This window comes from Barbatula barbatula (genome assembly GCF_947034865.1).
Source record: "Barbatula barbatula genome assembly, chromosome: 8".
Taxonomy (NCBI): Eukaryota; Metazoa; Chordata; class Actinopteri; order Cypriniformes; family Nemacheilidae; genus Barbatula; species Barbatula barbatula.
The window spans coordinates 12,653,741-12,677,521 of NC_136771.1; the positions used below are offsets into that span (position 1 = coordinate 12,653,741).

Genomic DNA, 23,781 nt, shown 5'->3' on the forward strand with positions numbered 1-23,781 from the left:
GCCTACACTTCTCATCTGATCTTGGTTTAGTTGGTTTAGTTTAGTCAACAGATGGAATGCTTCTGGGTACAAACATCTTTATGGGCAGGGCACTAACACAACATCATTACAGGCCGTCTAACTGAATGGTGTCAATCAATAATGATGAACGCTTCTCAAATGAATTTCAAGTGCATCAGACAGACTATCTTGTCCTTCACCTTCAGAATCAAATGACGTATAAACATCTCAATTTACGTGGTTGGCCGTTCCCAATGGCATCCAATTAGTTGGAGTCTGAGAGGTGTCAAGCACAATACTGTATATTTTAAAAGAGAAATTTTACATACATTTCTCCAATTCAGAAAGGGAGATGAAGATGAAAAACAGATCAAGTCATATATACACATATATATATATAATTATCAAATATTGGTCTTACAAAATTCCAGCCCACAACAAATAGAGTAAGAAACATTATTGAAGTTTATTTATTCAAGCACAAAAAGCATGTCTTATTAGATTTGGGCAATTATTTTACATCTGAGAAGAAATTTCATTTTGCAATGGATTTTCATTATCATGTGGCTCTTTATTCGGCTCATGGGATATTTCATCACATGCACACACACACAAAGTCACACTTCCAAAAGCCTATTTCTCATCCTGAAATTGAATCTCCATAGGGTGTGTATTCAGCTACTAAAAAGAACTAAACGTCAATCAAGTGTTTCCAATACACTGCCTGCAATCACTTCGGGTGGAGATCTTGAAAAGCAAAAGAGATGAGATGGTGTTCTGCCTAAAATAAAAAATCAATGATACCTTGTCAGAATGATACTTCATGCCCTAGTTTGGCAGCTTTATATCTGTTCAACATTTTGTAGATATCTGCTATTACACCCGCTTACTCATTATTATATTATTATTATATTATAATTATATTAATGTTATATATAAATGTACTTATTTTCTTTAAATTATTTTAATAAATGATATTTATGTAATGTATCTTTTAAGATTACATAATATTGTCTAAAGTAATGAACAAACTTGGCTGGCCCAGAATGAGAAGCTGAAACACTGCAGAAATCATCAAGGTATCTTGGCTGAAGGCCAAAGAGGCAGATGTAGGCACAGATACTGTATAGACAGAATTCTATATCTATGGTTTTGTTTATATTAATATCCACAACATGATTTTTAGCCACATCGACTCAAAATCTGATAGCACACATCTCAGAATGATTAGTAAATATCACCCATCTTCTCTTGTATTGCATATGTAGTTCTTTGGAATTTTTGAGAGGCTCTGAAATAATTTTCCAGGCATTCTGCCCTAAAGCTGTTTTTTGCATCACAAATAGTCGCAGCGCAGCTCTAAAATAACTTCACGGGGACCACCTAACAAGAGTGAAGCCCCATTGTTTTTATTGTCTAACAAATGCTGATGAATCATACAGTCTGTCTCTGCTGTCTCGATGCATGACTTTGGCTGCCTGATATACGTATGCAAGCATTCCCCGGCATGGTGTTCAAAATCTTTTGGCATATTTCATTTACTTGCTTATTTAAGATTTGTGCCTTCTTCCAATACACTACTATAGCACTAAAGTGCCTTGCAGATATTTTTTTACCTTTAACCAATTCTGTAATTTAACGGAATAAAATATCCACCACTAAAAGTTTATAAGTTTGCTTTTTCAAAACATCACATTCTTAACCCAATTTTGACAAAAGTTTACTGTTAAAAAATTAAGTACTCAATGCCTACAGCTCATTATTTTGTAAACATAAACAGGTCTTCAGGGGTATGCATTCTATAAACTGTATATGTGATTTTCAGCCTCAGACTGTCCTGGTTTGTCAGATTAATGTTTTTTCTCCCGCATTATGATGAAAATAAAAATAATTCAAAAACATGTATAGAAAAAGACCTGTGGCCAGAAAGCTGAATAAATAAATAATATTTTTTAAGTATTAGATTCTCCTGGACTCTATATGAATCATGCGACCCTTCAGTTCTCACACTCACTGCATTCAAGGAATTCCTTTATGGATTCGCTAATGCATATGTTCCAAAAGGTTAAGCCAACTAAAGATTAAACTAGGCTATGTGTATAAATTTGTATTCAAATCCAAATAATTTGTAAACCCTTGGTTGCCTGGTGTCCATTTTTCATATGATTAAATCTACAGAGATTCAGGAATATACATACAGCTTCTGTAAAAATACATTTGCACAGATATGATATTTAAATGTATATTAAACTACATGTACTGAAAATTCATTTTCTAAATGTAAAAATTATATTCCACTTAATCATAAGACACCAAAATACAGTCAAAACATTATTTAGCTATTCACTTACGTTTATTGGTTCCACAAAGCAGGTAAAAGAGAAAAGAGCAGTAATCCTTTTTGCACGATGGAGAAGAATTCCCTGTAATTGATGGGAATGTCGGTTTTGGGAGCTGAGCGAGCACGCTGTAGTTTCAGAGCTTCAGACATGAGCCCGTGTGGTTCATCTAGTGCGTGGGAGCCGTGGGAGCTGTGGAGTGCCTGACAGGTGCCTAATGAGAGGGAGGCACTGCTTTAGATCCAATGAATTACTCAGCAATTACATTCAATGTGTCCGTTTCATAGAAAGCATGGTTCACGTCAAGATTTCCAAGTATAATTTTAAAGCTTTTTCTGACATTGTGATTTTATCTGCCAGATCTTTTTTTACTCGTTCACAAACGTTGAGGGATAAACGATCTCATTAAACTAGCATCCCTCATTCATTATGTTGGACGTGCCATGTGTTGAGATGCATGCGTCACAGTGAATGCTATCACTTCGTTTGGTCAGATGGAGGTTGCTATTCGGGGTCCTCCAATAGGTTCAATAAGCTGCATTGATTCATTTCAGCCAGAAAAAAATCTTCTGCAATCTAGCAGTTATGTAAGCAGTGCAACTCAAAAGAATCAGAGCCATCAGATTACACGTCAACCCTCAACACGCATGACCCACCAAATCAGCATCCTAAGTAAATGATAGGGTTCCTGCATATGATGACAGCCAACAGCTCAAACTATAAAAATAAACTGTGCAAGGTCTAGAGCACATAAAGTAATGCATTCTAATGTATGTGCATATTTACCCCAGGGTGGAGATGGAGGGAATATTGAGTGTTAATATAAAGCAAATGAAGCAGTGAATGGCCAGGATGTTTGCACAGATTAAACATTTTGTTGCAAATGTTAGTAGAGGAAATGCAGAGGAAAGGACGTCAAAAAACAGAAAATTCGATTTTTAATGAGGCAGAGGGACAGAGAAATTGGAATCTTAACAGGAAACTTGCTTGAGAGACGGTGAATAGGAGAGCAAGACACTGAAGTGTGGAAGAAAGGAGGGAGTGAAATTCATAAACCTGCGTAAACCGGTGGGCTACTGAGCGATGAAAAATAAAAAGCCTTTGTCCTTGACATGATGCTCTCAAACAGCGTGTTAGTTTTTTCTCATTCTGTCACTCTTTCCCCCGGGCTGAGATTTATCATTATAGCTTATCTCTGAAACTCAGATCCATCATATCGTGTAACAGGGAAATATAAAATTCCACCAGAGAAACACTGTTTGTTTATTGCTGATGTCGATTCCTTTCATTGGACCTGTGGAGAATTATCTGTTTACATCAGAAAGTTTTGTAGGCTCAGCTATGCCTCCAGGTTATATGAGAAGATTCCCAAATGGATACATGTTTTTTGTGTTTTTGGAAGAGATGCATTTTGACAACCTAACAAAGGTACCCAATTGTTTTGCATTGTTCTCGTGTTCAACCAACCAAAGAGGTTATACCCATCTTGGTCATACTCTATTGGCATAGTTCCCCAGTCCCCATAACAAATATGTTGGCATTCGTGACTGTTGCTAAAACAGCACACTTCTACTCCAACACATTCCTACAGGTCTTTTGTCTGTTTCTTGTCTTCTGCAGTTCAACCTTGTGGTTACATTGTATCGGGGAACAAAGTGGCTTTCGAGAAACTTTTTGCTCAGTTCTTCTGTGGAATGAGCTTCCACCTTCCACATCTACAGAGATCACAGTTTTGAAATCGACTGAGAGCAATGAACAAAACATCAACCATAAGGCAAAAAAGGTTAAAAGTTTAACTTATAAGTTCTATATGTAACCCTTTACTATTTGGTATACAGTTAAAAGTTCTTTTTAGAACCTCTATTGTGGCAAAGGGGTTCGAATAAGAACCTGGCCTGGACTATGTTCTGCTGTTATTATAATGCTTATTAATATAATCTTTTTAGCCTACATTTACATATGTCAAAATTTGGAATTATCGTATCTATTACTTCTGATGTACGGGGACCTTGAGTGGTTTGAAAGATGCCTTAAATAAAATGTATTAATATTATAACCCTTTCATAAAAATGGGTTTACAGCCAACTGGTTTAAGGTTTTAATATGCATTTGATGTTTTATGGACTCTATATATTGTGGCGGGCAGAAAGCAACTCAGACACAGTTGTACAGTTGGTACCCCAGAGGGTGATTTATTAGTGAACAAATAGCTGGAAAGTGGTGTACGGTGAGAAGGGGAAGTAGCGGTTGGTTCCCAGCGGGGTGCGTTAGTGAAGGATCCTCCGGTGTACGTGCGGTGATGGTGAGTAGCTGCCGATCGTTTTAGGCGCTGGTCTCTGTAAAAAGCAAAAAAAAACAAGCATTAGCTATGACTTCAGTCAGGAGAACGAGCTCCCCTCTTCTCCTGATTATATCTGGTCTGTTTGATGAGGCGCAGGTAAAAACGATCGGCAGGTGCCGAGGCTTGATTGTGGTGTTTCCATGGCGACGCTGATTGGCCATTGGCCCGCTCGCCACCCTCCCCCCCCCCTAAGCGGCGACCTGGTACGTTGCCTCGGCTTGTTGGGGTCTAGGGGGCTTTGGGGGGGTTTCTGTGCCCCTGACCATGTTGCCCAGCCTGACCACATCCTCCATAGTCCATTCACATTGCCGTGAGAAGCCCCGGCTCGATGACGGACTGTGAAGTGGAAGTCCTGGAGCACGAGGAACCACCTAGTGACCCTGGCATTGGTATCCTTGGCCCTGGCCATCCATGTCAGCGGAGCGTGGTCAGTCACGAGGGTGAAGGATCTTCCCAACAGGTAGTACCTGAGCTCCAGGACTGCCCACTTTATGGCCAGGGCTTCCTTCTCGACGGTGGCATCCTTCTCGATGGTGGCACAGGACTGCTCCTAGCCCCAGATCGGAAGCATCCGTTTGAAGGATGAAGGGGCAGCCGAAGTCGGGCGCGTGAAGTACCGGCGATGACGCCAGCGCTTGTTTGAGGGTCTGGAACGATACCTCTGTCTCCGGGGTCCATTGGACCCGCTCCGGCTGCTCCTTTTTGGTCAGGTCGGTCAGGGGGCTGGCTAGAGAAGAGAAAGAGGGTATGAAGCATCGGTAGTACCCTGCTAGCCCAAGGAATGCACGCACCTGGGTCTTGGTAGTGGGCCGGGAGGCTTTCTAGACGGCCTCTACCTTCCGTTGCTGGGGCTGGATGACACCTCGACCGACCCGGAATCCAAGGTATTGTGCCTCCACTAGACCCAGGCGGCATTTCCTTGTGTTCGCAGTCAGCCCCGCCTTCCGAAGATCTAATAGGATCTTCCTCAGCCTATCGAGGTGATCCTCCCAGCTCTCAGAGTGGACAATGAGGTCATCAATGTAGGCGGCGGCGTAAGGCTGGTGAGGGCGTAGTAGCACGTCCATCATACGCTGGAACGTTGCTGGGGCCCCGTGTAATCCGAACGGCAGCACCGTGTACCTCCAGTGGCCAGACGGGGTGCTGAAAGCCGTCTTCTCCTTTGAGTCTGGCGAAAGGGGCACTTGCCAGTACCCCTTGGTGAGGTCCAGCGTTGAGATGAATCGTGCTTTACCTAATCGCTCCAAGAGTTCGTCCACTCGAGGCTTCGGGACCATGAAAATGGGGCTTGACCAAGGGCTACGCGATGGTTCGATCACCTTTAGTTCCTTCATCCGTGCGATCTCTTCCTCGATAGCCAGCCGACGAGCCTCTGCGACTCAATAGGGACGTTGCCGAATGATTACGCCTGGCTCTGTTCGGAATTCATGTTGAATAATTCGAGTCTGTCTTCCACGAGCGGCCCGGGCATCGGAGAACTGACGGACCAGGGAAGTCAGGTCGGCCTTTTGGTCCGGGGAGAGTTGCTCCCCCATGGCCACAACCGGAGTTTCCGACTCGGCGAAGGCGGCCATCTGCTGGGGTGGGGCCACCCATTTTTTTAACAGATTAATGTGATACAGTTGTTCTTCCTTCCGTCGTCCCGGCTGACTGACTCGGTACGTGACTGGCCCTACCTTCTCCAGGACGGTACACGTTCCCCTCCAGGAATTTGGAGGTTGCCGTGGGGGTTAAGATGAGCACCCGATCGCCGGGCCTGGAATTCCCTGGGTTGGGCGGGCCGGTCATATAGCCGTTTTTGGGCACGCTGGGCCTCCACGAGGTGCTCCCTCACTCGGTCAAAGCGCTCTTGCATTTGCTGCACATGTTCGATCACGCTTCGGTGTGGGGCCGGCTGTTGTTCCCAGGCGTCTCTGGCGATGTCCAACAAACCCCTGGGCTGTCGGCCGAACAGCAGTTCAAACGGTGTGAAACCCGTGGACGCCTGGGGCACCTCTCTCACTCCGAAGAGCACGTAGGGGAGCATCAGGTCCCAGTCGTGCCCATCCTCTGCCACGACGCACCGCAACATCCTCTTCAAGGTCTGGTTAAACCGTTCTACGAGGCCATCCGTCTGTGGGTGGTATACCGAGGTGCGTAGATGTTTCACTTTCAGGAGGTGGCAGAGGTCAGTCATCAGCCGGGACATAAACGGGGTCCCCTGGTCCGTCAAGATCTCAGAAGGAATGCCGACCCTGGTACACAGGAGGAACAACTCCTTGGCGATCGCCTTGGTGGTGGCTTTCCAGAGAGGGACTGCTTCGGGGTACCGGGTGGCGTAGTCCACGATCACAAGGATATGTTCACTCACCCTCTCTCTCACTCTCGGTGGCCATCAGGACGGGTTGCGAGGTGCCCTCCCGCGGTCGCCAAAAGGGGTTCACCCTCCGGGGTCCCGCTGTCGCTCTCTCTCCCTCATCCCGTGCGCATCCGCCAACTCCACCACTTCCGGGAGGGACGCGGGGTTTCTCATGCTGACAGGATTCCTAAACCGGCGAGGCAGTGCGCACAGCAGACGGCCGACGACGATCTTCTCGGATACCCGAGCAGCCGTGGCATCTTCGGTGAGCAGCCACAGATGAGCGAGCCGGGACAGCTGGGCGGCTTGTACACGAACCGGAAGCTGCTCGTCATAGGACCACTGATGAAACCGCTGTGCAGCGGCAACTGGTGAGAGTCCCACTCAGGCATTTCTGCCTTTAGGCGGTCGTAGTCCTTGATATACGGGGGTTGGAGAGAGAAGTACGCTCGCTGGGCTTCGTCGATCAGGAACGGTGCCAGAAGCCACGCCCACTCCGCCTTGTCCCACGTCTCTCGGGTTGCAATGACCTCGAATGTGTGCAAGAAAGCGTTGATGTCATAGAGTTCGGTGAGCTTGGTGAGGTGGTGGTGTGTGGTAAGGCAGGCATCGGGAAGAGGAATGCTGGCTGCGGACACATGAAGCGTCTCGATCGCGGGCTCCAACCTCTCTTGCTGGCGAGTGAGCTGTTCCGTGAAGTGGTGTTGCTTGGCAGTGATGTCCGTAAGGCATCGGATGATTTCCTCCATAGTCGCGGTTCTTCAAAGAGTACCGGAAGACAGGGAAAGAGAGATAGCGGATTCCTATAACACACGCAGACGGGATTAAACACTGTGTCTAGATTATGCCCGCATTCTCCACCAACTATGGCGGGCAGAAAGCAACTCAGACACAGTTGTACAGTTGGTACCCCGGAGGGTGATTTATTAGTGAACAAATAGCTGGGAAGTGGTGTACGGTGAGAAGGGGAAGTAGCGGTTGGTTCCCAGCGGGGTGCGTTAGTGAAGGATCCTCCGGTGTACGTGCGGTGAGGGTGAGTAGCTGCCGATCGTTTTAGGCGCTGGTCTCTGTAAAAAGCAGCAAAAAAAACAAGCATTAGCGATGACTTCAGTCAGGAGAACAAGCTCCCCTCTTCTCCTCTGCTTCTGCTTATAGCTGCTCTTTGATGAGGCGCAGGTGAAAACGATCGGCAGGTGCCGAGGCTTGATTGTGATGTTTCCATGGCGACGCTGATTGGCCATTGGCCCGCTCGCCACTATATATATATATATATAATTTTAACACATTGTTTTGTGTTGTTTTTTTAACACATTATGTGCTACTTTCAACATGCATCGTGTTGGTTTATAACACAATTGGTGTTGAAAGTAACACAAAAAGTGTTGTCCCAAGACATAACACAGAGATGTGTTCAGTAATGTTTAACACAACTGTTTTTAGAGTGAAGATCCCAATAACTTGCAGTATACGAACCATTACTGATACAGTTTGATACTACAAACCAGGTTCAATCTGGTCTTAAGTTCCTTATTTAACAGCAGAGGAAATATAAGTTTGAGGTATAAATATGTATGAGTATGAAATCTTTACACATGGGCTAACATCAAACTTATCTTAAATCAAACCTTGTTTATGTCACAAGCCCAAGGCTGCATCACATACAATACTTATCTTGTCAAGATTGAGACGAAATGAAAAGCCCTGAATCTTAACAATAAGATCACATTGTCAGATATAAATATCAGTTTTGTGCTTTGATGCCTTTTGGTAAATTTACACCATTTGACATGTAGTGCTCATAGATAAACTTGGATCTTCTCTTTGTATCTGTTTCGACCTTTGCACATTTCTGTCACCTTTTTCTTTTAATAAATTAAAAAAATAGATGCTAAATAGTTTATTCCAGATTCTTACAAGCTGTGTTTTCATGGCATATGCCAACTGAGTAGCCAAATAAAATGCATCATGAAATGCAACGTGGTATAAAATGTTAATCGCCATTGAGGCAAAATCACACTATAGCAGGGTTGAATCCTGATGTACCTGCATATTTGAGTCGACTGGCTTCTTGATTGAGAAATGTTTTTGTCTTTTTGTCTGTGGCTTAATTTTGACCTATGGGAATTGATAGGATTGTTGGAAGAAGGAAACCTGGCCATTGGACAATAATATAGCCCCGCCCTCAGGCAGAGATGTCATGCGGGGAAGAGATGCAGAGATTTCAGATTTTGATTAAAGATTATGAGAATTAAAAAAATGACCCAAATAAATCATTTATAATAACAAAAACAATGAATAAGAATGTCATTTTGATGTCATGGTGTCTTTAAAATGTTACATGGGGACAGTTGCATTGATCTAACTCAAAAAAAAGAAGAAAAAGCGTGAACAAAGCTGGAATGACACCAACTTCAAATAGTAATGCCCTTCACTTATTAACTTCCATTAAGCTCATGGATGTGTACATCATTGCTTACTTTTTGTGTGGACATGTTGTGGGTTTGAAATGGAACACCGTAGGCTCTAGTCACTCAACCACTATGGAATACTGGAACCTATCCCAGCATATGGAGCCGTCACAGGCAGGGAATCCCCTCGCAGAGTCGCAGAGCTGCATTGCATTGTCTCCTGATTTGTGCATAAAATATTAAAGCTAAAAGGAGCTTCTAACTGCAGGATTTAGGAGATACTATTAAAATGAATGGGTGTGTCAGTACAAATTTATAGTACAAAGTTGTAGCATTAAAATCAACTTTTACGTCGGCGATAAAAGTTCAATTTTCAAACAAAATCAGACCATGTTTCAATGAAAAACAAAGCATGACAGCTAACAATTGCATGGGTTGGTACATTGGGTGTTTCTTCTCAGGTGGATAAGTCGTTTAGAAAAAAGGTTTTGCTCAACAAGAAGAGAAATTAGAGGGAACATCGTCCATGGGTGTGTTAAATCAACCCAAATCCATTGGGTACCCAACATCTGTTACCCATGAAGGTGGTGTTGGCAGGATGACAGATGGCCATACACTGGAGTGAATGTATTATGGTGATACGAACACAGCTGTATGTGAGGATTAGCCCAATGAGGGTTTCTCATAAAAAAAACATTACACCAGTAGACTCAGCAACAGTATTGCAATAACTATGTGTTGAGTTTAGATACCATTGGAATGAATTAAAAGGCTATACCTCATAAAATATAATGATGATTATGATCATTTTAGACATTGGTTTTCGAGTAAAAAAAAAGTAACATTTCACAATGTTTTGATTAATGTAAGAAAGCAACACTGCAATATGGGAAAAACGGCTGAATACATCTAAACATTGTCATCTGTTTAATATGAGAATATAAAAAGAGATGACATGAAATGTAAGGCACGGTTAAAATTCCAGCCTCCATAAATCCTCAGTTTTGTCAATGTTGTAAAATATAGCGCAGGGACAAAACACTGGCTTTTAATGCAATCCGATCAAGCTCACGTTGTTGAAAAACCATGTCAGCAGTTTGTGCTGCTTATATTTTACTGTCTAATAACTGTTCATTGCTTTAGGGCATGAAATGTTCTAGCATAGTCAACAAGAATAAGCAAGCTATTGATGTGCTGTTGTTTAAAATAAAAAGTCCATTAGCCTACACAAATCATTGAAATTACCACACTCTGAAAAATAACAACAAAAAACAACAGTTCATTATAAATTGTTCGAAATTGTACGAACACACCTAGCATAAATGACTTCCTTTCAGGAAGTAAACACACTCAAGCTAACAAAAACACCGCTGCTGTTCTTTAGCGACGTAATTTATCCATTATCTCTTTTTGTGAATAAATTGATGTGTCTGCAGTGCGTGAATTATTAGGAGTGTTTTGTGTAATTCAATTTTGCACTATGTTTTAATCTCCTTTGCTAAGTGGCATCACATGTGCACTCACCCCCACAGCCCTCATTGATATGCTACGTACAGTATATATCGTTTTTATGACATAGCTTGCAATTCTGAACCATTTCCTTTCTGAAGATGCACAAATTTTAAGCTGCTCTCAAATGTTTTCAGCAATCTCAGTTTTGAATTCATGAAATGTATAAATCAATCATTCTAATGACATTTAAGAAATCAACTAAATTTCATATTGCATAATCTAAATGAGTATATATTTAAGTTTTTACAGTTATACAGATAATGGCTTAAATTTATTGCATGACCGACTTTTTGGGTCTATGTCTCTGAAACAAAACATGATAAAACTCCAGGGCCTTACCACCATGAATTGAGGCAGACATGATTTCTTTTATATTTAGAATAGTGATCCACCTATAAAGTTTTTCAATGGATTCTTCTTAGATTATTACATTTGGTAATCCCTAATCTTGATTTTGCAGTTAAAGCCTGCAGTGTTTGATTTTTATTCGGATGAAAATCGGACTAAGATAATGATAAAGGCAGAAATAAAATCAATATGAATTGCTTCTCCCAAACCAAGACCCGAACAATCATAGCTTCTAGCCTCGGGCGTGTCTGACCATGTCAAACCACAAGTGTATCATTTCACACCAGTTCTGCAATTTTACTATCGTATTAAATCGCTTTTTATCATATATATTTTACTAAAGGTTATAAGAAATTATCCAGAAACGTAGGGATAAGAGAATGTTTTGAGGAAGGGAAATGTTTGAAGTCTGACAAATAACTAAAGATAGACTTAAATATACCTGCTTTGCACTACTAAGAGTCCAACTGTTATTATACTTCATATCTATAGTCTGTGAGTGAAGATGATGTGACCTGAATGAGATTAAACATTCAAGTATTTGAGCGTGGGTGGCCAGCATTTGCATCTGAGTCACAGATATGTGTTACTGCATCTCCAAAGTTTCAGGGGGGGGAGGAATTGTACCATGTGCCTCCTGTTTATCTTTGTGAAGTGAAAATTTAAGGGTGACACATTTTTCAGCAACTCTCAAAGAACTCCTACACTTGTGGCAGCTTCTGGGTTTGGAGTCAGAAAGCTTTTAAAATGAGACGAATGCTTTAGAGCTACCGTAACCAAAAGAATTGTATATCATCTCAGACTCAAGCCTTTCAACTATTTGATTTATGGAGACTACAGGAATAAGGTCAGGGATTTTTTTCTTTTTGAAAAGAGACCAGTTTTATTAAGGGGAAATATGACTCTTTTTACTTCCTTTTATCGGCTACAATCTTTAGTCAAATCTAATCTACTGGAGACCACACTGACTGAATAACGATTTAGTGATGACATGTTTATCAAAAATATCTCAACAGCACATATTCGGAAGAGAAATTAATCTCTAGAAAAAACTATGGTTAAAGGCTATACGGACATTAAATATTCAACTAATATTGCTAAAGCAGTATTATATGAAGACACATACTTAATGCACATGTGAATACCAGTTAAAAACTACATTTACATTTACATTTAGTCATTTAGCAGACGCTTTTATCCAAAGCGACTTACAGATGAGGAAACATTGGAAGCAATTATAACAACATAGGCAACGGAAATACATAAGTGCATCAAACTAGTCCATTAAAGCCTAGCACAGTATAAAAGCTAAGAATAGTGAGGTTAGTAATTTTTTTTTTTTTTTTTTTTTTAAGAAGGAAAGGGAAGAGAATTAGGAAAAACTCAATCAGCAACGTGTTGACGGAAGAGATGCGTTTTTAGGTGTTTTTTAAAGATGGCAACCGAGTCTGCTGATCTTGTAGCAGCAGGTATATCATTCCACCAATGTGGAACAGATCCAGTGAAGGTACGGGAGAGTGACTTTTTTCCTTTTTGGGATGGTACCACTAGTCGTTGTTCCTTTGCAGACCGCAGTGATCTGGCAGGAACATAGATCTGCATTAGCGAGTGGAGATACGATGGTGCAGATCCGGTGTTGGTCTTGTAGGCCAGTTGTGCTAGTTGTGCATGTTTTACTAGTTGTGCATGTTTTAGCTGTGCCCTCTAGTGGTCAATTAATCGCGAACAAAAACAAACAATAAACATATCATTATAAAATTTTATTAATGGTTAAATGGAGGTATGTAATCCCCTCAAGCGTGAACAATACTCGTTCGTGAATAAATTCCATGAAATAAATTTCATATTCCCCTAAATACACTACTATGGATAAAAGAATGAACTATCAACCTTTCATGCCTTTATTATTTACATCCTTCTGATATATTGCAGTGCATAACCAATCTCAACCTCTCTACACTCAAATCTCTAGTGTTTTGTAGACAATTCCAAATGCTCAAGCTCAGTATGCACCTTTCAGCTGCCACAAAAAAAACTCTTATTTTGATTTTCTTGGTCACACAATGACTTTGATGTATAAATTGACAGGTAACAGGAACTCTCTGTAAATCAAAATAAAAAGAAACTCCCGTAAGTTGATCAATGCACTACTGCAAACTTAACACCAGACACACTGTCAACTCTAAGCCTCAAGCACATGAGAAATAAAGGCGAACGTTTCTCTCCAGGCATAAAACAAGGATAAATAACATGCTCAAACAGAACACCGTTTGGCATTGCCCTGATAACTGACTGACTTAAATATGTACGAAGCCTAAAAATGAGCCTACAAAACAAATTCAATCATTTCCAAATCACAAACTGGGCGAAGGTGTGGACAAAAAGCAAAAGGCGTGACTCACAGTGTTTTGTCATGCACCGAGAGAACGGCAGAGTTGTATGAAGACCAGATGGAGTGTGACAGGACCATAGAGACAGCCCTGTGTCATGTATGTTTAGAGAGGTAGAATGCTCCCGTCAAACTTGTTTACACAATTTAACAATAGAAGAAACATTTTCTTTGTTATCTGTCAAAGTTGACTGAAGATGCAGTGTGCCACTGGATTTCAGGGGAACACATCGATCTTCACAGGCGTTGTATTCATTAAGACCACGAGTTCTCAAAAAAATCATTTTTGTCTTTCTAAAATGACTTCTCTCAAGCCAGATGAAACCGTGGCTCTTATGAAAGAGTCCTAATTAACTATGAAAGTCATTTCCCATTGTCATAAATAAAATAAAAAATTGCATTTGCCATCTGTGGCAATATATCCCAGAGTAGGCAGGTCCGTGACCGTGAATGTAAGCTATTGAACTGTCCATTTGTCTGCATCTGTGTGAATGTGACTGTGTGTGTTTCCATTTGTCTTCAGTATGAACGTATTATGTGTCCGTGGATTTGAGTGTTGCGGTTGCCTACTTTTGCCAGGCAATAATCGGGTGTTTGTGTGTATTAGAGTGCATCAGCACTAGTCCACACCAAGGGCTTTGAGCTGTCTCTCAATTTCATCATCTGATATCCCATCTGGTTTGGATGTGGAGGCGCTTGGGTTCTTTCGGTCAGCTCCAGGGGCACGAGCCATCTACGGGAGAAACAAAAAAACATAATGGTTCAAAATATAATAAATGAAAATGCTGGTCATTAATCTAAAAAAATGGCAAGTCAGTCTCAGAATAGAGATTACTTCACTATACTAATAGTTAAGAGTCTCTTTATTTTTGTATTAAAAATGTCAATCAGACCATAATGAAACACGGTTGCCTACTAGGGCATGCTTTTTCTTATCTCCCAAATCTTTGTTTTTACCTTTCCTGAGATTTCAATTCCAATTTCATCCAACACCTGGTTCACAATGTCCTGAGATTCTTCTTCATCACCTGAATCTTCAAAGATCTCATCCAGAGTGTCATTCACTGATGGAAACAGTGGTAAAAATAACTCTCTGCATTTTCGCAACACATTATTTAAAACCTATTTTAAAACATCCACACCAAAGAAAAGTCAAAATAAACAAAAACAGATCTTACTCATCTCTTCTGTCATGTCCATCTTAGCTGTCTCCTTCTGAAAGTCCTGCAGGGTCTGCATAGTCTTTCTCGGATCCATCTTTTTATTGACAGCTTGCATTGTCTAAAAGTATGTTGTTTTGAAAATAAATGAGTCACTCTTTGATTTAAAGAATGTGCATTTGCAGGCAAGTTATGCAAATAAAGATGATTGTGTATCAACTATACTGTTACTGTTATGCACTCACAGATCAACATACATTAAAGAACCAATGTATATAAATATAAAGTTATAAGTATATAAAAATAGTACACATACTTTAGTAGTTGCGGCCATGGCTCCAGCCATCTTCATCTGGGAGTTCATAAGCTTGGTTTGTGTGGACATGGACGTAACCTTAGAGCTAACAGCATATGAACGTGTTTTCTGTTTCCTCAGTTGTATAAGCTGCTTGGCTAAAACCTTACAGGCATCTCTATTCCCCGTCTTAGCCATTTTCTTGATCTCCATCTCCTGTGATTTTAACAAACAAATTCCGAAAGACAGTTGGTGCATGATCTAATAAAATTAAAACTACCTTGCACAAGTGTCTTAGAAAACATAAAATTACATTTCGTTACATTTATGCAATCTCTCAGAGGCTTTCATCTAAAGCAATCTGCGGTACATTAGGTATACATTTCATCGGTTTGTGTGTTTCCCCGAGTATCAATCTCATTGCCTTTAACTTCTAATGCAAGGCTATACCAGCAGAGCTACAGATATATAACCAGTATGTGACCCCAATGAAATTTCATGTGATTGACATTTGACAATCCAGACAATTAGTCAATGATCATTAAAGGTTTACCTAAAATTATCATCCGTATATGAAGGACGAATATAAATGTAACAAAAAGTCTTATTTAGTTATTTATTATCGTGGTTATAACTTTGTTAAACCATGGTTTTCCTGTAGCTCAGTGGTTAGATCATGGCACTAGCAACGACACTAGGTTCGATTCCAGGGGATTGTACATCCCTAGAAACAAATGTATAGTATAATGCAATGTGATTGCTAAAGCCTCTGACAAATGCATGTCAATGAGGGTTCAATAGCACCAGTGCTTATTATACTGTAAACAATAAAATAATGGGCTCAGACCTGTGAGTCATGATCCAGTGACACAGTAAACATGCTTTCTGTGGCATGAATAACAACCTCATGATCTCACACACACACAGTGGTGAGAAAAGGGAAACTTTTAGCATCATGTAAACGTCATAGTAAGGTGGGGATTCTCACCAATTGTTTTTCCTGCTTTTCCAGTGCCGACCGGTCTCGTGTAATCTGTCTCTGTGTTCCGCGCAGCTCTTTGTTTTGTTCTTTAATAACATCTACGAGTATGGGAGAAAACGTTATCGATCACCACTTAAATTATTAATGTCTGAAATGCACGAGTCAGTCGAAGTAACAGACATACATACGGGAATCACCTCCATATGTTTTCAGCTTCGTTAACGTTACAGTAATGGCTCGTGTGTTTATAGAACAGTGTCTGACCACCTTTAAATGGCAAAAAATACTTCCCCAGACATTAAGTTAGATAAACACAAGTCCGTGTTTACTGTGGAAGTTGTCCAAAATACACCAAAGAAAGCACCTGTAATTTAGCCAATCATGTTGCTTCTTTATAAAACAAAACACACCAGACGGGGCAGAAATGTCGCCAAAGCAAGTGATAACGTTGAATCAAATAAACATTATTATCGAAACCAGCTGATGATTGACGTGAGATGGGTTGCTGGGCGGCTTTGACGAAACAATAATCCCAAAAGCGGTAAAAAACTTACCATCTACTGTCTTTTTCTTGAATAACGAAGCCATAACTGCAATAATGTCCCTCGACCACCAACGTTAAGGAAAGATTATTAGATGTCAAAGACTAATATCAACAGAGAGTCGCTTTTTAACATGTCATGGCTATTTCCTGGTTCTTGGCAAGTAGGCGGAAAACTTGCGCGCTCCTGCACAAGGATTTTTAACTCTGATTGGTTAAAATCTACATGTCGACATATTTAGTTGTCCAATCGTAACTTCAACCTAACAGGAACCGCCCACAAAGCGGCGCTGCAGTTTTTTAACACATAACATACTTGATGTAATTTTGCGTTTAGGACACTTAATATGTTTGCAATATCGGAACGACATATTTTTCATTACGGAGACAAAGACACACAATCGATTCAATTATTACAAAGAGGCAGCCAATCACATCGCAAACACTTGACGCATGCGCAGTTTTGAGAGGTATGGAGCGGAGGTCGTCCATCCGAAGGTGCTCGTCGGCTATTCGTACTGCTTCGTACACACTTCGGTATGTTCCGCCCCCACCTCGGATCCCGCCGTTAGTGAATTAGGGCTGTATTTCGTCCCCCTCGTTCTCTGTGTTGTTGTCCTCGGTGACGCGACGGAGGTGTAGCCTGACGCGGTCTCTTACGTGTCGGACTAAATAAAAGTGGAGCTCCGGAGGCCTGGGAGTGACGAGGCGAGTCTGTGTCGGGTAAGAAGAGACGCATTCGTGGGGGAAAGAGATTATGCACATGCCGTGTTATCGGACATGTCGCAATACTCGATCCGACTGTAACAAAGAGATCATGGCGGCGGTGGGCATGTTTCTCAACAGCTCGGACTTGCAGACAATGAGTCAGTCAGGCAGTCGGAGGAGGAAAGAGCGGTTTCTAGATACATGTGTGTTTATTTTAAGGCGTAGTGTTTCGATTGCGATCGCCTGTCCATGGGCCATTTTTATGAAAATGTAGCGCACAAAATATAATTTTTCTTCATAACTGCATTAGCTAGCAGAGCATAAACTCTGCGTGTTACGTTTTTACTGCATACTTGCCCCATGCAGAGCTCTTTTTGTGACACGAACGGGTTTTTTTGTTTTATAAAACCCTGTAATAAACTGTGTTTAACGGCAAATAAAGTCAGAAAATTATGAGTTTCATGAAAGGATGAATCAGACTTTGAAACAGATTTTGTGTTGCATTGTTTGTTCATTCAACCTGGAACACTATTTTACAAGTTGAAACACGCCTACAAATGCAACCCCCCTTTTACCTTTATACTTTAAATTACCACCAGAACACACGAGAAATGGTTTTACTGGCACCGAAATGGTTTTCTGATTAAATGTCTTAAATTAGAATGAGAATTATTATATTTAGAATTTGAAAACCGTCTCAAATCTGACTTACGTCTCTGTATACGGAAGTAAAAAAGGCGGCAAAATGGTGTCAGCTTGATTTGTGAAGCACGAAACATTGCGTCTCAGCTCACGTCTGGCATTATTGCTGATTGTGATTACAAATAATGATCGTCTCCATTACAGTAAGCGTTATTAATATTCATATTTTCATTCATGTCTTTCATTGATTAACATATTTTATATCCTGTGGTAATGGGCATTCTTATTCTTCATAATGCGTAATCTTAAACAATGAACATAATTCTGATATGTACATAACGTTACCGTTAAATTGCGGCTGCCCATATACCGTCTTTAGGAAAAGTAACTATTTTAGATTTTTTTGGCATATGGATTAACATTACCATTTGTATTACTATACTATACCATGGAAATACACACACACCCACAAAACTCTGGTTATAGGGTAGTCAATTCATGCTTAATTTTCGTGGGGTAATTTGTCACATTCACAAGGATTTTTTAAACATTTATTTTCTGGTCATTTCACTTTCTGGCGCCTCACTGTATTATTGAAACAAACTGACTCTGCAATTAAATAAATAGATAGCTTTTATGACTCAATTTTTGTTTCCAAGCGTCATCCATAGCGTATTTGTCGGTATTTCAATATTTCTATTGGGAGATTAACGTTTTCTGCCCTTATTGTTTTACGCTATATATTTACAATCCGTTTTGAATAGAGAACAACATTTTTTGATTTGATCTCTAGGCTATCTAAATGACCATGGAAGCAGGAGCAGATGTCCAGCAGGGTGGTGACACTGCAGTCTCCGAGACAGACACCCAGCAGATTGCCACCTTGGCACAGGTGAATTAATGTCTCTGCATATAAAACGCATTCTTAAGTCTGTATAGTCTCTGCGTTTTCCATCTCATCTCTAATCCTGGGTTATCTTCCCTCATGCAGATTACCATGGCAGCCGGTCAAGCATCAGCTACAGCACCCACAGTGACCTTCGTACAGCTGCCCAATGGCCAAACAGTGCAAGTTCATGGGGTCATCCAAGCAGCCCAGCCCTCTGTAATACAGTCCCCACAGGTGCAAACTGTTCAAGTAAGACTTTCAGTGTAATGTAATGCTTCACTTTATTTTGTAATATAAAGACATTTAGTTTAATTATATTACAAATATACTGTGGCTTGCTAATAAAGAAGACTGAAATGTGAACTTTAGTGAAAATGTGCCTTATGGTGTTTTGGGTGTAATAAAAGGCTTTTTCTATTAATAAAAATATGTTCCTGTCTTGTATTATATTAGATTTCTACTATTGCTGAGAGTGATGATTCCCAGGAGTCAGTGGACAGCGTAACCGATTGCCAGAAAAGGAGAGAGATCCTGTCTAGACGGCCATCATACAGGTCCCTTAATGTGCTTCAAGTTTAAATAAAAATCATTTTTGCGGCTCTCATCCAGGTCCCATCTAGATTGCAACATTGCTGCTAGAAAACTTCGTCTTCCTTGTATCGATAGTGAATTTAAAATCTCCTTTGATGTTTTGTAATGCAGAAAGATCCTGAATGACCTGTCATCAGATTCTCCAGCAGTCCCACGGATAGAAGAAGAAAAATCTGAGGAGGATTCCACCCCAGCTATAACAACCGTTACCATGCCAACGCCCATCTATCAGACAAGTAGTGGGCAGTATAGTAAGTACAGAATATTTGTCTGATTTTAAAACCAGATTCTCTTTTAAGATCAAGAAAGTGTGTTTTCTAAACAAGTGATACAGCATTAGACAACATTGTGTGCATTCAGAATGTTTCAGATAAATTCACGTGTCAATGTCTGTTTCTTTCCTCCTCCAGTTGCAATAACCCAGGGTGGGGCAATCCAGTTAGCCAATAATGGAACAGATGGAGTTCAGGGGTTGCAAACCCTCACCATGACCAACGCTGGAAATGCTCAGCCCGGCACCACTATCCTGCAGTACGCACAGACGAGTGATGGCCAGCAGATATTGGTGCCCAGCAATCAAGTAGTAGTGCAAGGTGAGATTTCACAAAGATGAGACATTATGCTTTTAAACAAGTACACATGAGATTAAAGAAGAGAAGGAAACAGATGAGAACTAAATGCAATGATCTAGATTCCTAGATAGGGTAGATAAGTACCAGATTATGTCTTGCCCTACTTTGTGTTTAGGGACCCAAACAAACAAAGAATCCAAATGTGTAAATGGTCTGTGCTTTTTTTAGCGGCCTCCGGAGACGTTCAAGCATATCAGATCCGCACCACTTCCGCCAGCACCATTGCCCCGGGAGTGGTCATGGCCTCCTCTCCTGCTTTGCCCAGTCATGGGGGTACCGAGGAGGTCACACGTAAGAGAGAGGTTCGACTTATGAAGAACAGGTACGATATTGTGATGTCATTTGGTCTGAAAATAGTTACACGCAAAGTAAAATTGTTTCATGTTTTTAGTTTTGCTATGTGTAGTGATCGTTCTTAGAAGCTCTTTGTGTAGAAGCCACCAAGACATTATAAAAGTAGGAATAACCGTTTGAGAGATTGGTGTTGTGTCCTTCTTGTGTGAATTCTGACTGTAATGATCTGGTTCAACCACAGGGAGGCAGCGCGGGAATGCCGCAGGAAAAAGAAAGAGTATGTGAAATGTCTGGAAAACAGAGTGGCTGTGTTGGAGAATCAGAACAAAACACTCATCGAGGAGCTTAAAGCGCTTAAGGACCTTTACTGTCACAAATCTGAATAATAACACACATGTGCTGAACAGATTTCTTCAGGTGCCTCAAGAGACATAGACTCTGAACATACCACAGGCACCTGCACAGCATCTCCATCTCTTTTCGTTTCTATTTGTTCTTTTTTTTTTTAAATACTTTCTTCTGTAAAAAATCAGTTATGACAAAGACAGTGTAAGTGTAAACTTTTTTATTTTCCCCATTTCTCTTCAAAAGAATGAGAGTTGGTTTTTCAAAGAAAAGAAATAACAGGGTACATGTTGGGTTAAGGAGCATTCTGGATCATAAAGAGCACCTTTCCGCTTTAGTCTTAACGGAAAGCAAATGATGTTTGTGTGGGTTTATCTCGGAGACAGCCCAGGGTGCTGCTTCTGAGACCTGCTCCTGTCATTCAGAGGTGTGGCTTTGAAAGACTTTCCCTGCACTGCACCAGTCGTCCGTGGCGCTGTCTGCAAGCATGATTAAAGAGGGATGGTGATTTTTTTTACTTTTGAAGCATGGGTCTTTAATGATTGAGATTAAATCAACTGTGCTCGCTCTTGTTGCTTTACTGCTTCTGTTACTAATACATATAATCTTTTTTATGAAGACATATAGATAGTTTGTATATATCAATCTATGTCAGAACGGAGGCATATATATGTATATGTATACCTGTGTTCTGACATGGATTCATGTACAATGTTCCATTGTCTGTTTTCTTAAGCAGTGTTTTTGTTACAAATTCAAGTGCTGTATGGAGATACTCGGCTTTGTTAAAAAACATGAAATGATACCCTTGGAAACTTGGAACATGGAAACTTATGTTATTTCCTAGTCCATAATCAGAATATCGTTTTTAAACTTGTGTGCTTATATTGTAATATATATTGAATTTCCTTATCTATACCAGACTTCACAAGTCGTTCTTTTGCCATCTACACTGATCAGAGGCTAGTTGTGTGTTGAGTCCCTGATATTTTACACAGGCATTTTGATATATAAGAACTGATCTCTCCTCAGTGTAAAGAGCTTTTGTGTTACACATTGCTATTATGGAAATTCTGTTGTTATTATCTTCTGTCTTTTGCCATAACATTTCACTCAATGACAACATGACATGTTATTTTAAAGTTTTTGTTAACCTTCTGAATTATTTTGATTATATTGTATTTTTTTAAGATATGTTGCTTATGTGTAACCTAAATCAAACTTTCTGGAGCAGTCTTTCATCAGCAATTATATATTTGGCAGATGTTTGTAGTCCCATGTGCTGAAGTAGTTTTTTTTATCTGTTTGTGTTTTCACGCTTCAGATTTGATTTGCTCAGTTCTGCTCCTAGAGACCTGTAGAGTTTAGCGACTACCCTGTTCATATTTGCTTGCAACTTAAGAGAAAGTGATTCTCCAGAATCAGAATTGAGCAGTGGGGTTTTATATATTACAAACCATTAATGAGTTTTATATAGAACAGCACACCCCCATATAAATCAAACTCTATCAGTGTCATGTACATTGTGATCAGTATGCATGTGTTTTCTGGGAATTCCAGAATAGGTAGAGCACTCTGCACAAATACTGTATCTCACAATGTGCTCAACTTGGCCTTCCGTTTCAATTGTGACTAATGAAGCAGATGTAACAATAGCAATTTTTAACCTTTTTTACTGCATAAAATTGAATGAAAATACAAAACCATTTCTGAAAACGTAACTGGATGCCACTCGCTCACTGAAATAAATATGGGGTACTTGATTTAACAAGGTTGTGACAATGAGCCATACATATATGTTTGTTATTGTATAATTCATACATGTTCACACATTATTTAAATAACAGGCATTATATTCCATCCTGAACATAACCATATTATCCATTTTAGAGCAAATCCCAGAAAACTATAGTCCTGCTTGTCAATTACTTTATTTGCTGTAAAATACAAAATGATTGAAATAGCAAGACTACGCATTCTAGTCTCACCCACATTTTAAGTAAGTAGAACTGACAGTTTGCCTGTATTTTGCCAGTTTTGAAAACAATAGAATCTTATTCCTCAAAGTGAAAAATAAAAGTTCAGCAGAGTGCACCTACAAAGGAAAATGGCATTTATATCAGTGTTTGTAACACAACAGACGAAAGGTCCCTGGTTATCTCAAAGCTGGAGTGTTTGTATTCAGAGCGCTTTACCTTCACGGTCAGTGATTGAGGTCTCCAGCAATCTTTGAAAGAAGGCACAGGCGTAAGACACGTGCAGGAGATTCACATTTCACACGGAGTAAAGCTGATGTAAAATCACTGCAAGCAGGCAATTCTGCTTAGAAAAACCCTTCTGGGTTGATTGTGAGAGGAGGAACATTCCACAGAAATGAACATACTAGAAATAAATGAGATACTCCAGAGGGCTCCCCATCTTTCAGGTCACTCAAGGTGCTTCACTGTGATGACTCTGAAATTTGGAATTTCACCACATTAAGGAGTCATTTTTCTATCAATTGGTATGTAATATGTATTTGACTGTTGCCCATGGCAACGAACAAGAGTTGTTTATCATATGACTACAGCATCTTTTCATGCCAACTGTAAAAGACGGCCTTGAGAGACTTCAGTATTTATTTCAATATAAATGGTACTCATAAACTCTTTGAAAAATGGCTAGAAACTCAGTGCAAGCAAAAATAAGAGAATCATAACTTAAAATAGACAAAGACATACAATATGTTAGCTGATATAACAAATCAACAGAAAAAAAGCATTTCTTTTTATAAATATGTTTTTTATAATTTATATTTTAAACTAAAGACTTATAATAATATTTTATTGTTTAAATTGTTTATTTTCTTCTTGTTAGGTTGGTAATTTCACTTTAACTAATAAAAAAGAATACTTCTTATTATACTCAACAAATTATAAAGTAATTTGTTAAATCCTGGATTGAAATCGGTGTTCTGACCACAGGTGTATTTTATACAGGTTTGGAACAACTAATGAGTAATACAGGCCGAATTTAAATTTTTGGGGT

The 23,781-nt window shown here is 40.1% G+C and overlaps 2 protein-coding genes across 6 annotated transcripts; one reads left to right on the forward strand and one right to left on the reverse strand.

The window, feature by feature from the left end:
- Positions 1 to 12,154: 12,154 nt before the first annotated feature.
- On the reverse strand, positions 12,155 to 16,862 carry chmp2bb (charged multivesicular body protein 2Bb). The gene is made up of 6 exons (XM_079462835.1): positions 16,667 to 16,862; positions 16,119 to 16,210; positions 15,152 to 15,346; positions 14,854 to 14,956; positions 14,633 to 14,739; positions 12,155 to 14,408 (listed from the first exon to the last, which is right to left on the reverse strand). Exons 1-6 carry the CDS (start codon positions 16,698 to 16,700, stop codon positions 14,295 to 14,297), a joined length of 645 nt encoding a protein of 214 aa, XP_079318961.1. The 5' UTR covers positions 16,701 to 16,862; the 3' UTR covers positions 12,155 to 14,294.
- Positions 16,863 to 16,942: 80 nt separating this feature from the next.
- Positions 16,943 to 22,854, forward strand: creb1a (cAMP responsive element binding protein 1a). Of its 5 annotated transcripts, none has more exons than XM_079462830.1 (8): positions 16,943 to 17,376; positions 18,797 to 18,895; positions 18,995 to 19,141; positions 19,346 to 19,446; positions 19,595 to 19,734; positions 19,894 to 20,076; positions 20,284 to 20,437; positions 20,651 to 22,854. In XM_079462830.1, exons 2-8 carry the CDS (start codon positions 18,806 to 18,808, stop codon positions 20,793 to 20,795), a joined length of 960 nt encoding a protein of 319 aa, XP_079318956.1. In that variant the 5' UTR covers positions 16,943 to 17,376; positions 18,797 to 18,805; the 3' UTR covers positions 20,796 to 22,854. The 5 variants fall into 5 exon arrangements, with proteins under 5 accessions (XP_079318956.1, XP_079318957.1, XP_079318959.1 ...); XM_079462831.1 differs by having other exon boundaries at positions 17,051 to 17,190; positions 20,651 to 22,544; XM_079462833.1 differs by having other exon boundaries at positions 17,098 to 17,376; positions 18,995 to 19,126; positions 20,651 to 22,544.
- Positions 22,855 to 23,781: the final 927 nt, after the last annotated feature.

Coding starts and splice junctions, on each gene's coding strand:
- chmp2bb (XM_079462835.1), bottom strand. CDS start 16,700: ATGGCTTCGTTATTCAAGAAAAAGACAGTAGATG. Junction 16,211..16,666: donor CAAGAAAAAGACAGTAGATG/GTAAGTTTTTTA, acceptor CCATACTCGTAG/ATGTTATTAAAGAACAAAAC. Junction 14,409..14,632: donor GAATTGAAATCTCAGGAAAG/GTAAAAACAAAG, acceptor TTTCTCCCGTAG/ATGGCTCGTGCCCCTGGAGC.
- creb1a (XM_079462830.1), top strand. CDS start 18,806: ATGACCATGGAAGCAGGAGCAGATGTCCAGCAGGGTGGTGACACTGCA. Junction 18,896..18,994: donor AGATTGCCACCTTGGCACAG/GTGAATTAATGT, acceptor TCCCTCATGCAG/ATTACCATGGCAGCCGGTCA. Junction 20,438..20,650: donor GTTCGACTTATGAAGAACAG/GTACGATATTGT, acceptor GTTCAACCACAG/GGAGGCAGCGCGGGAATGCC.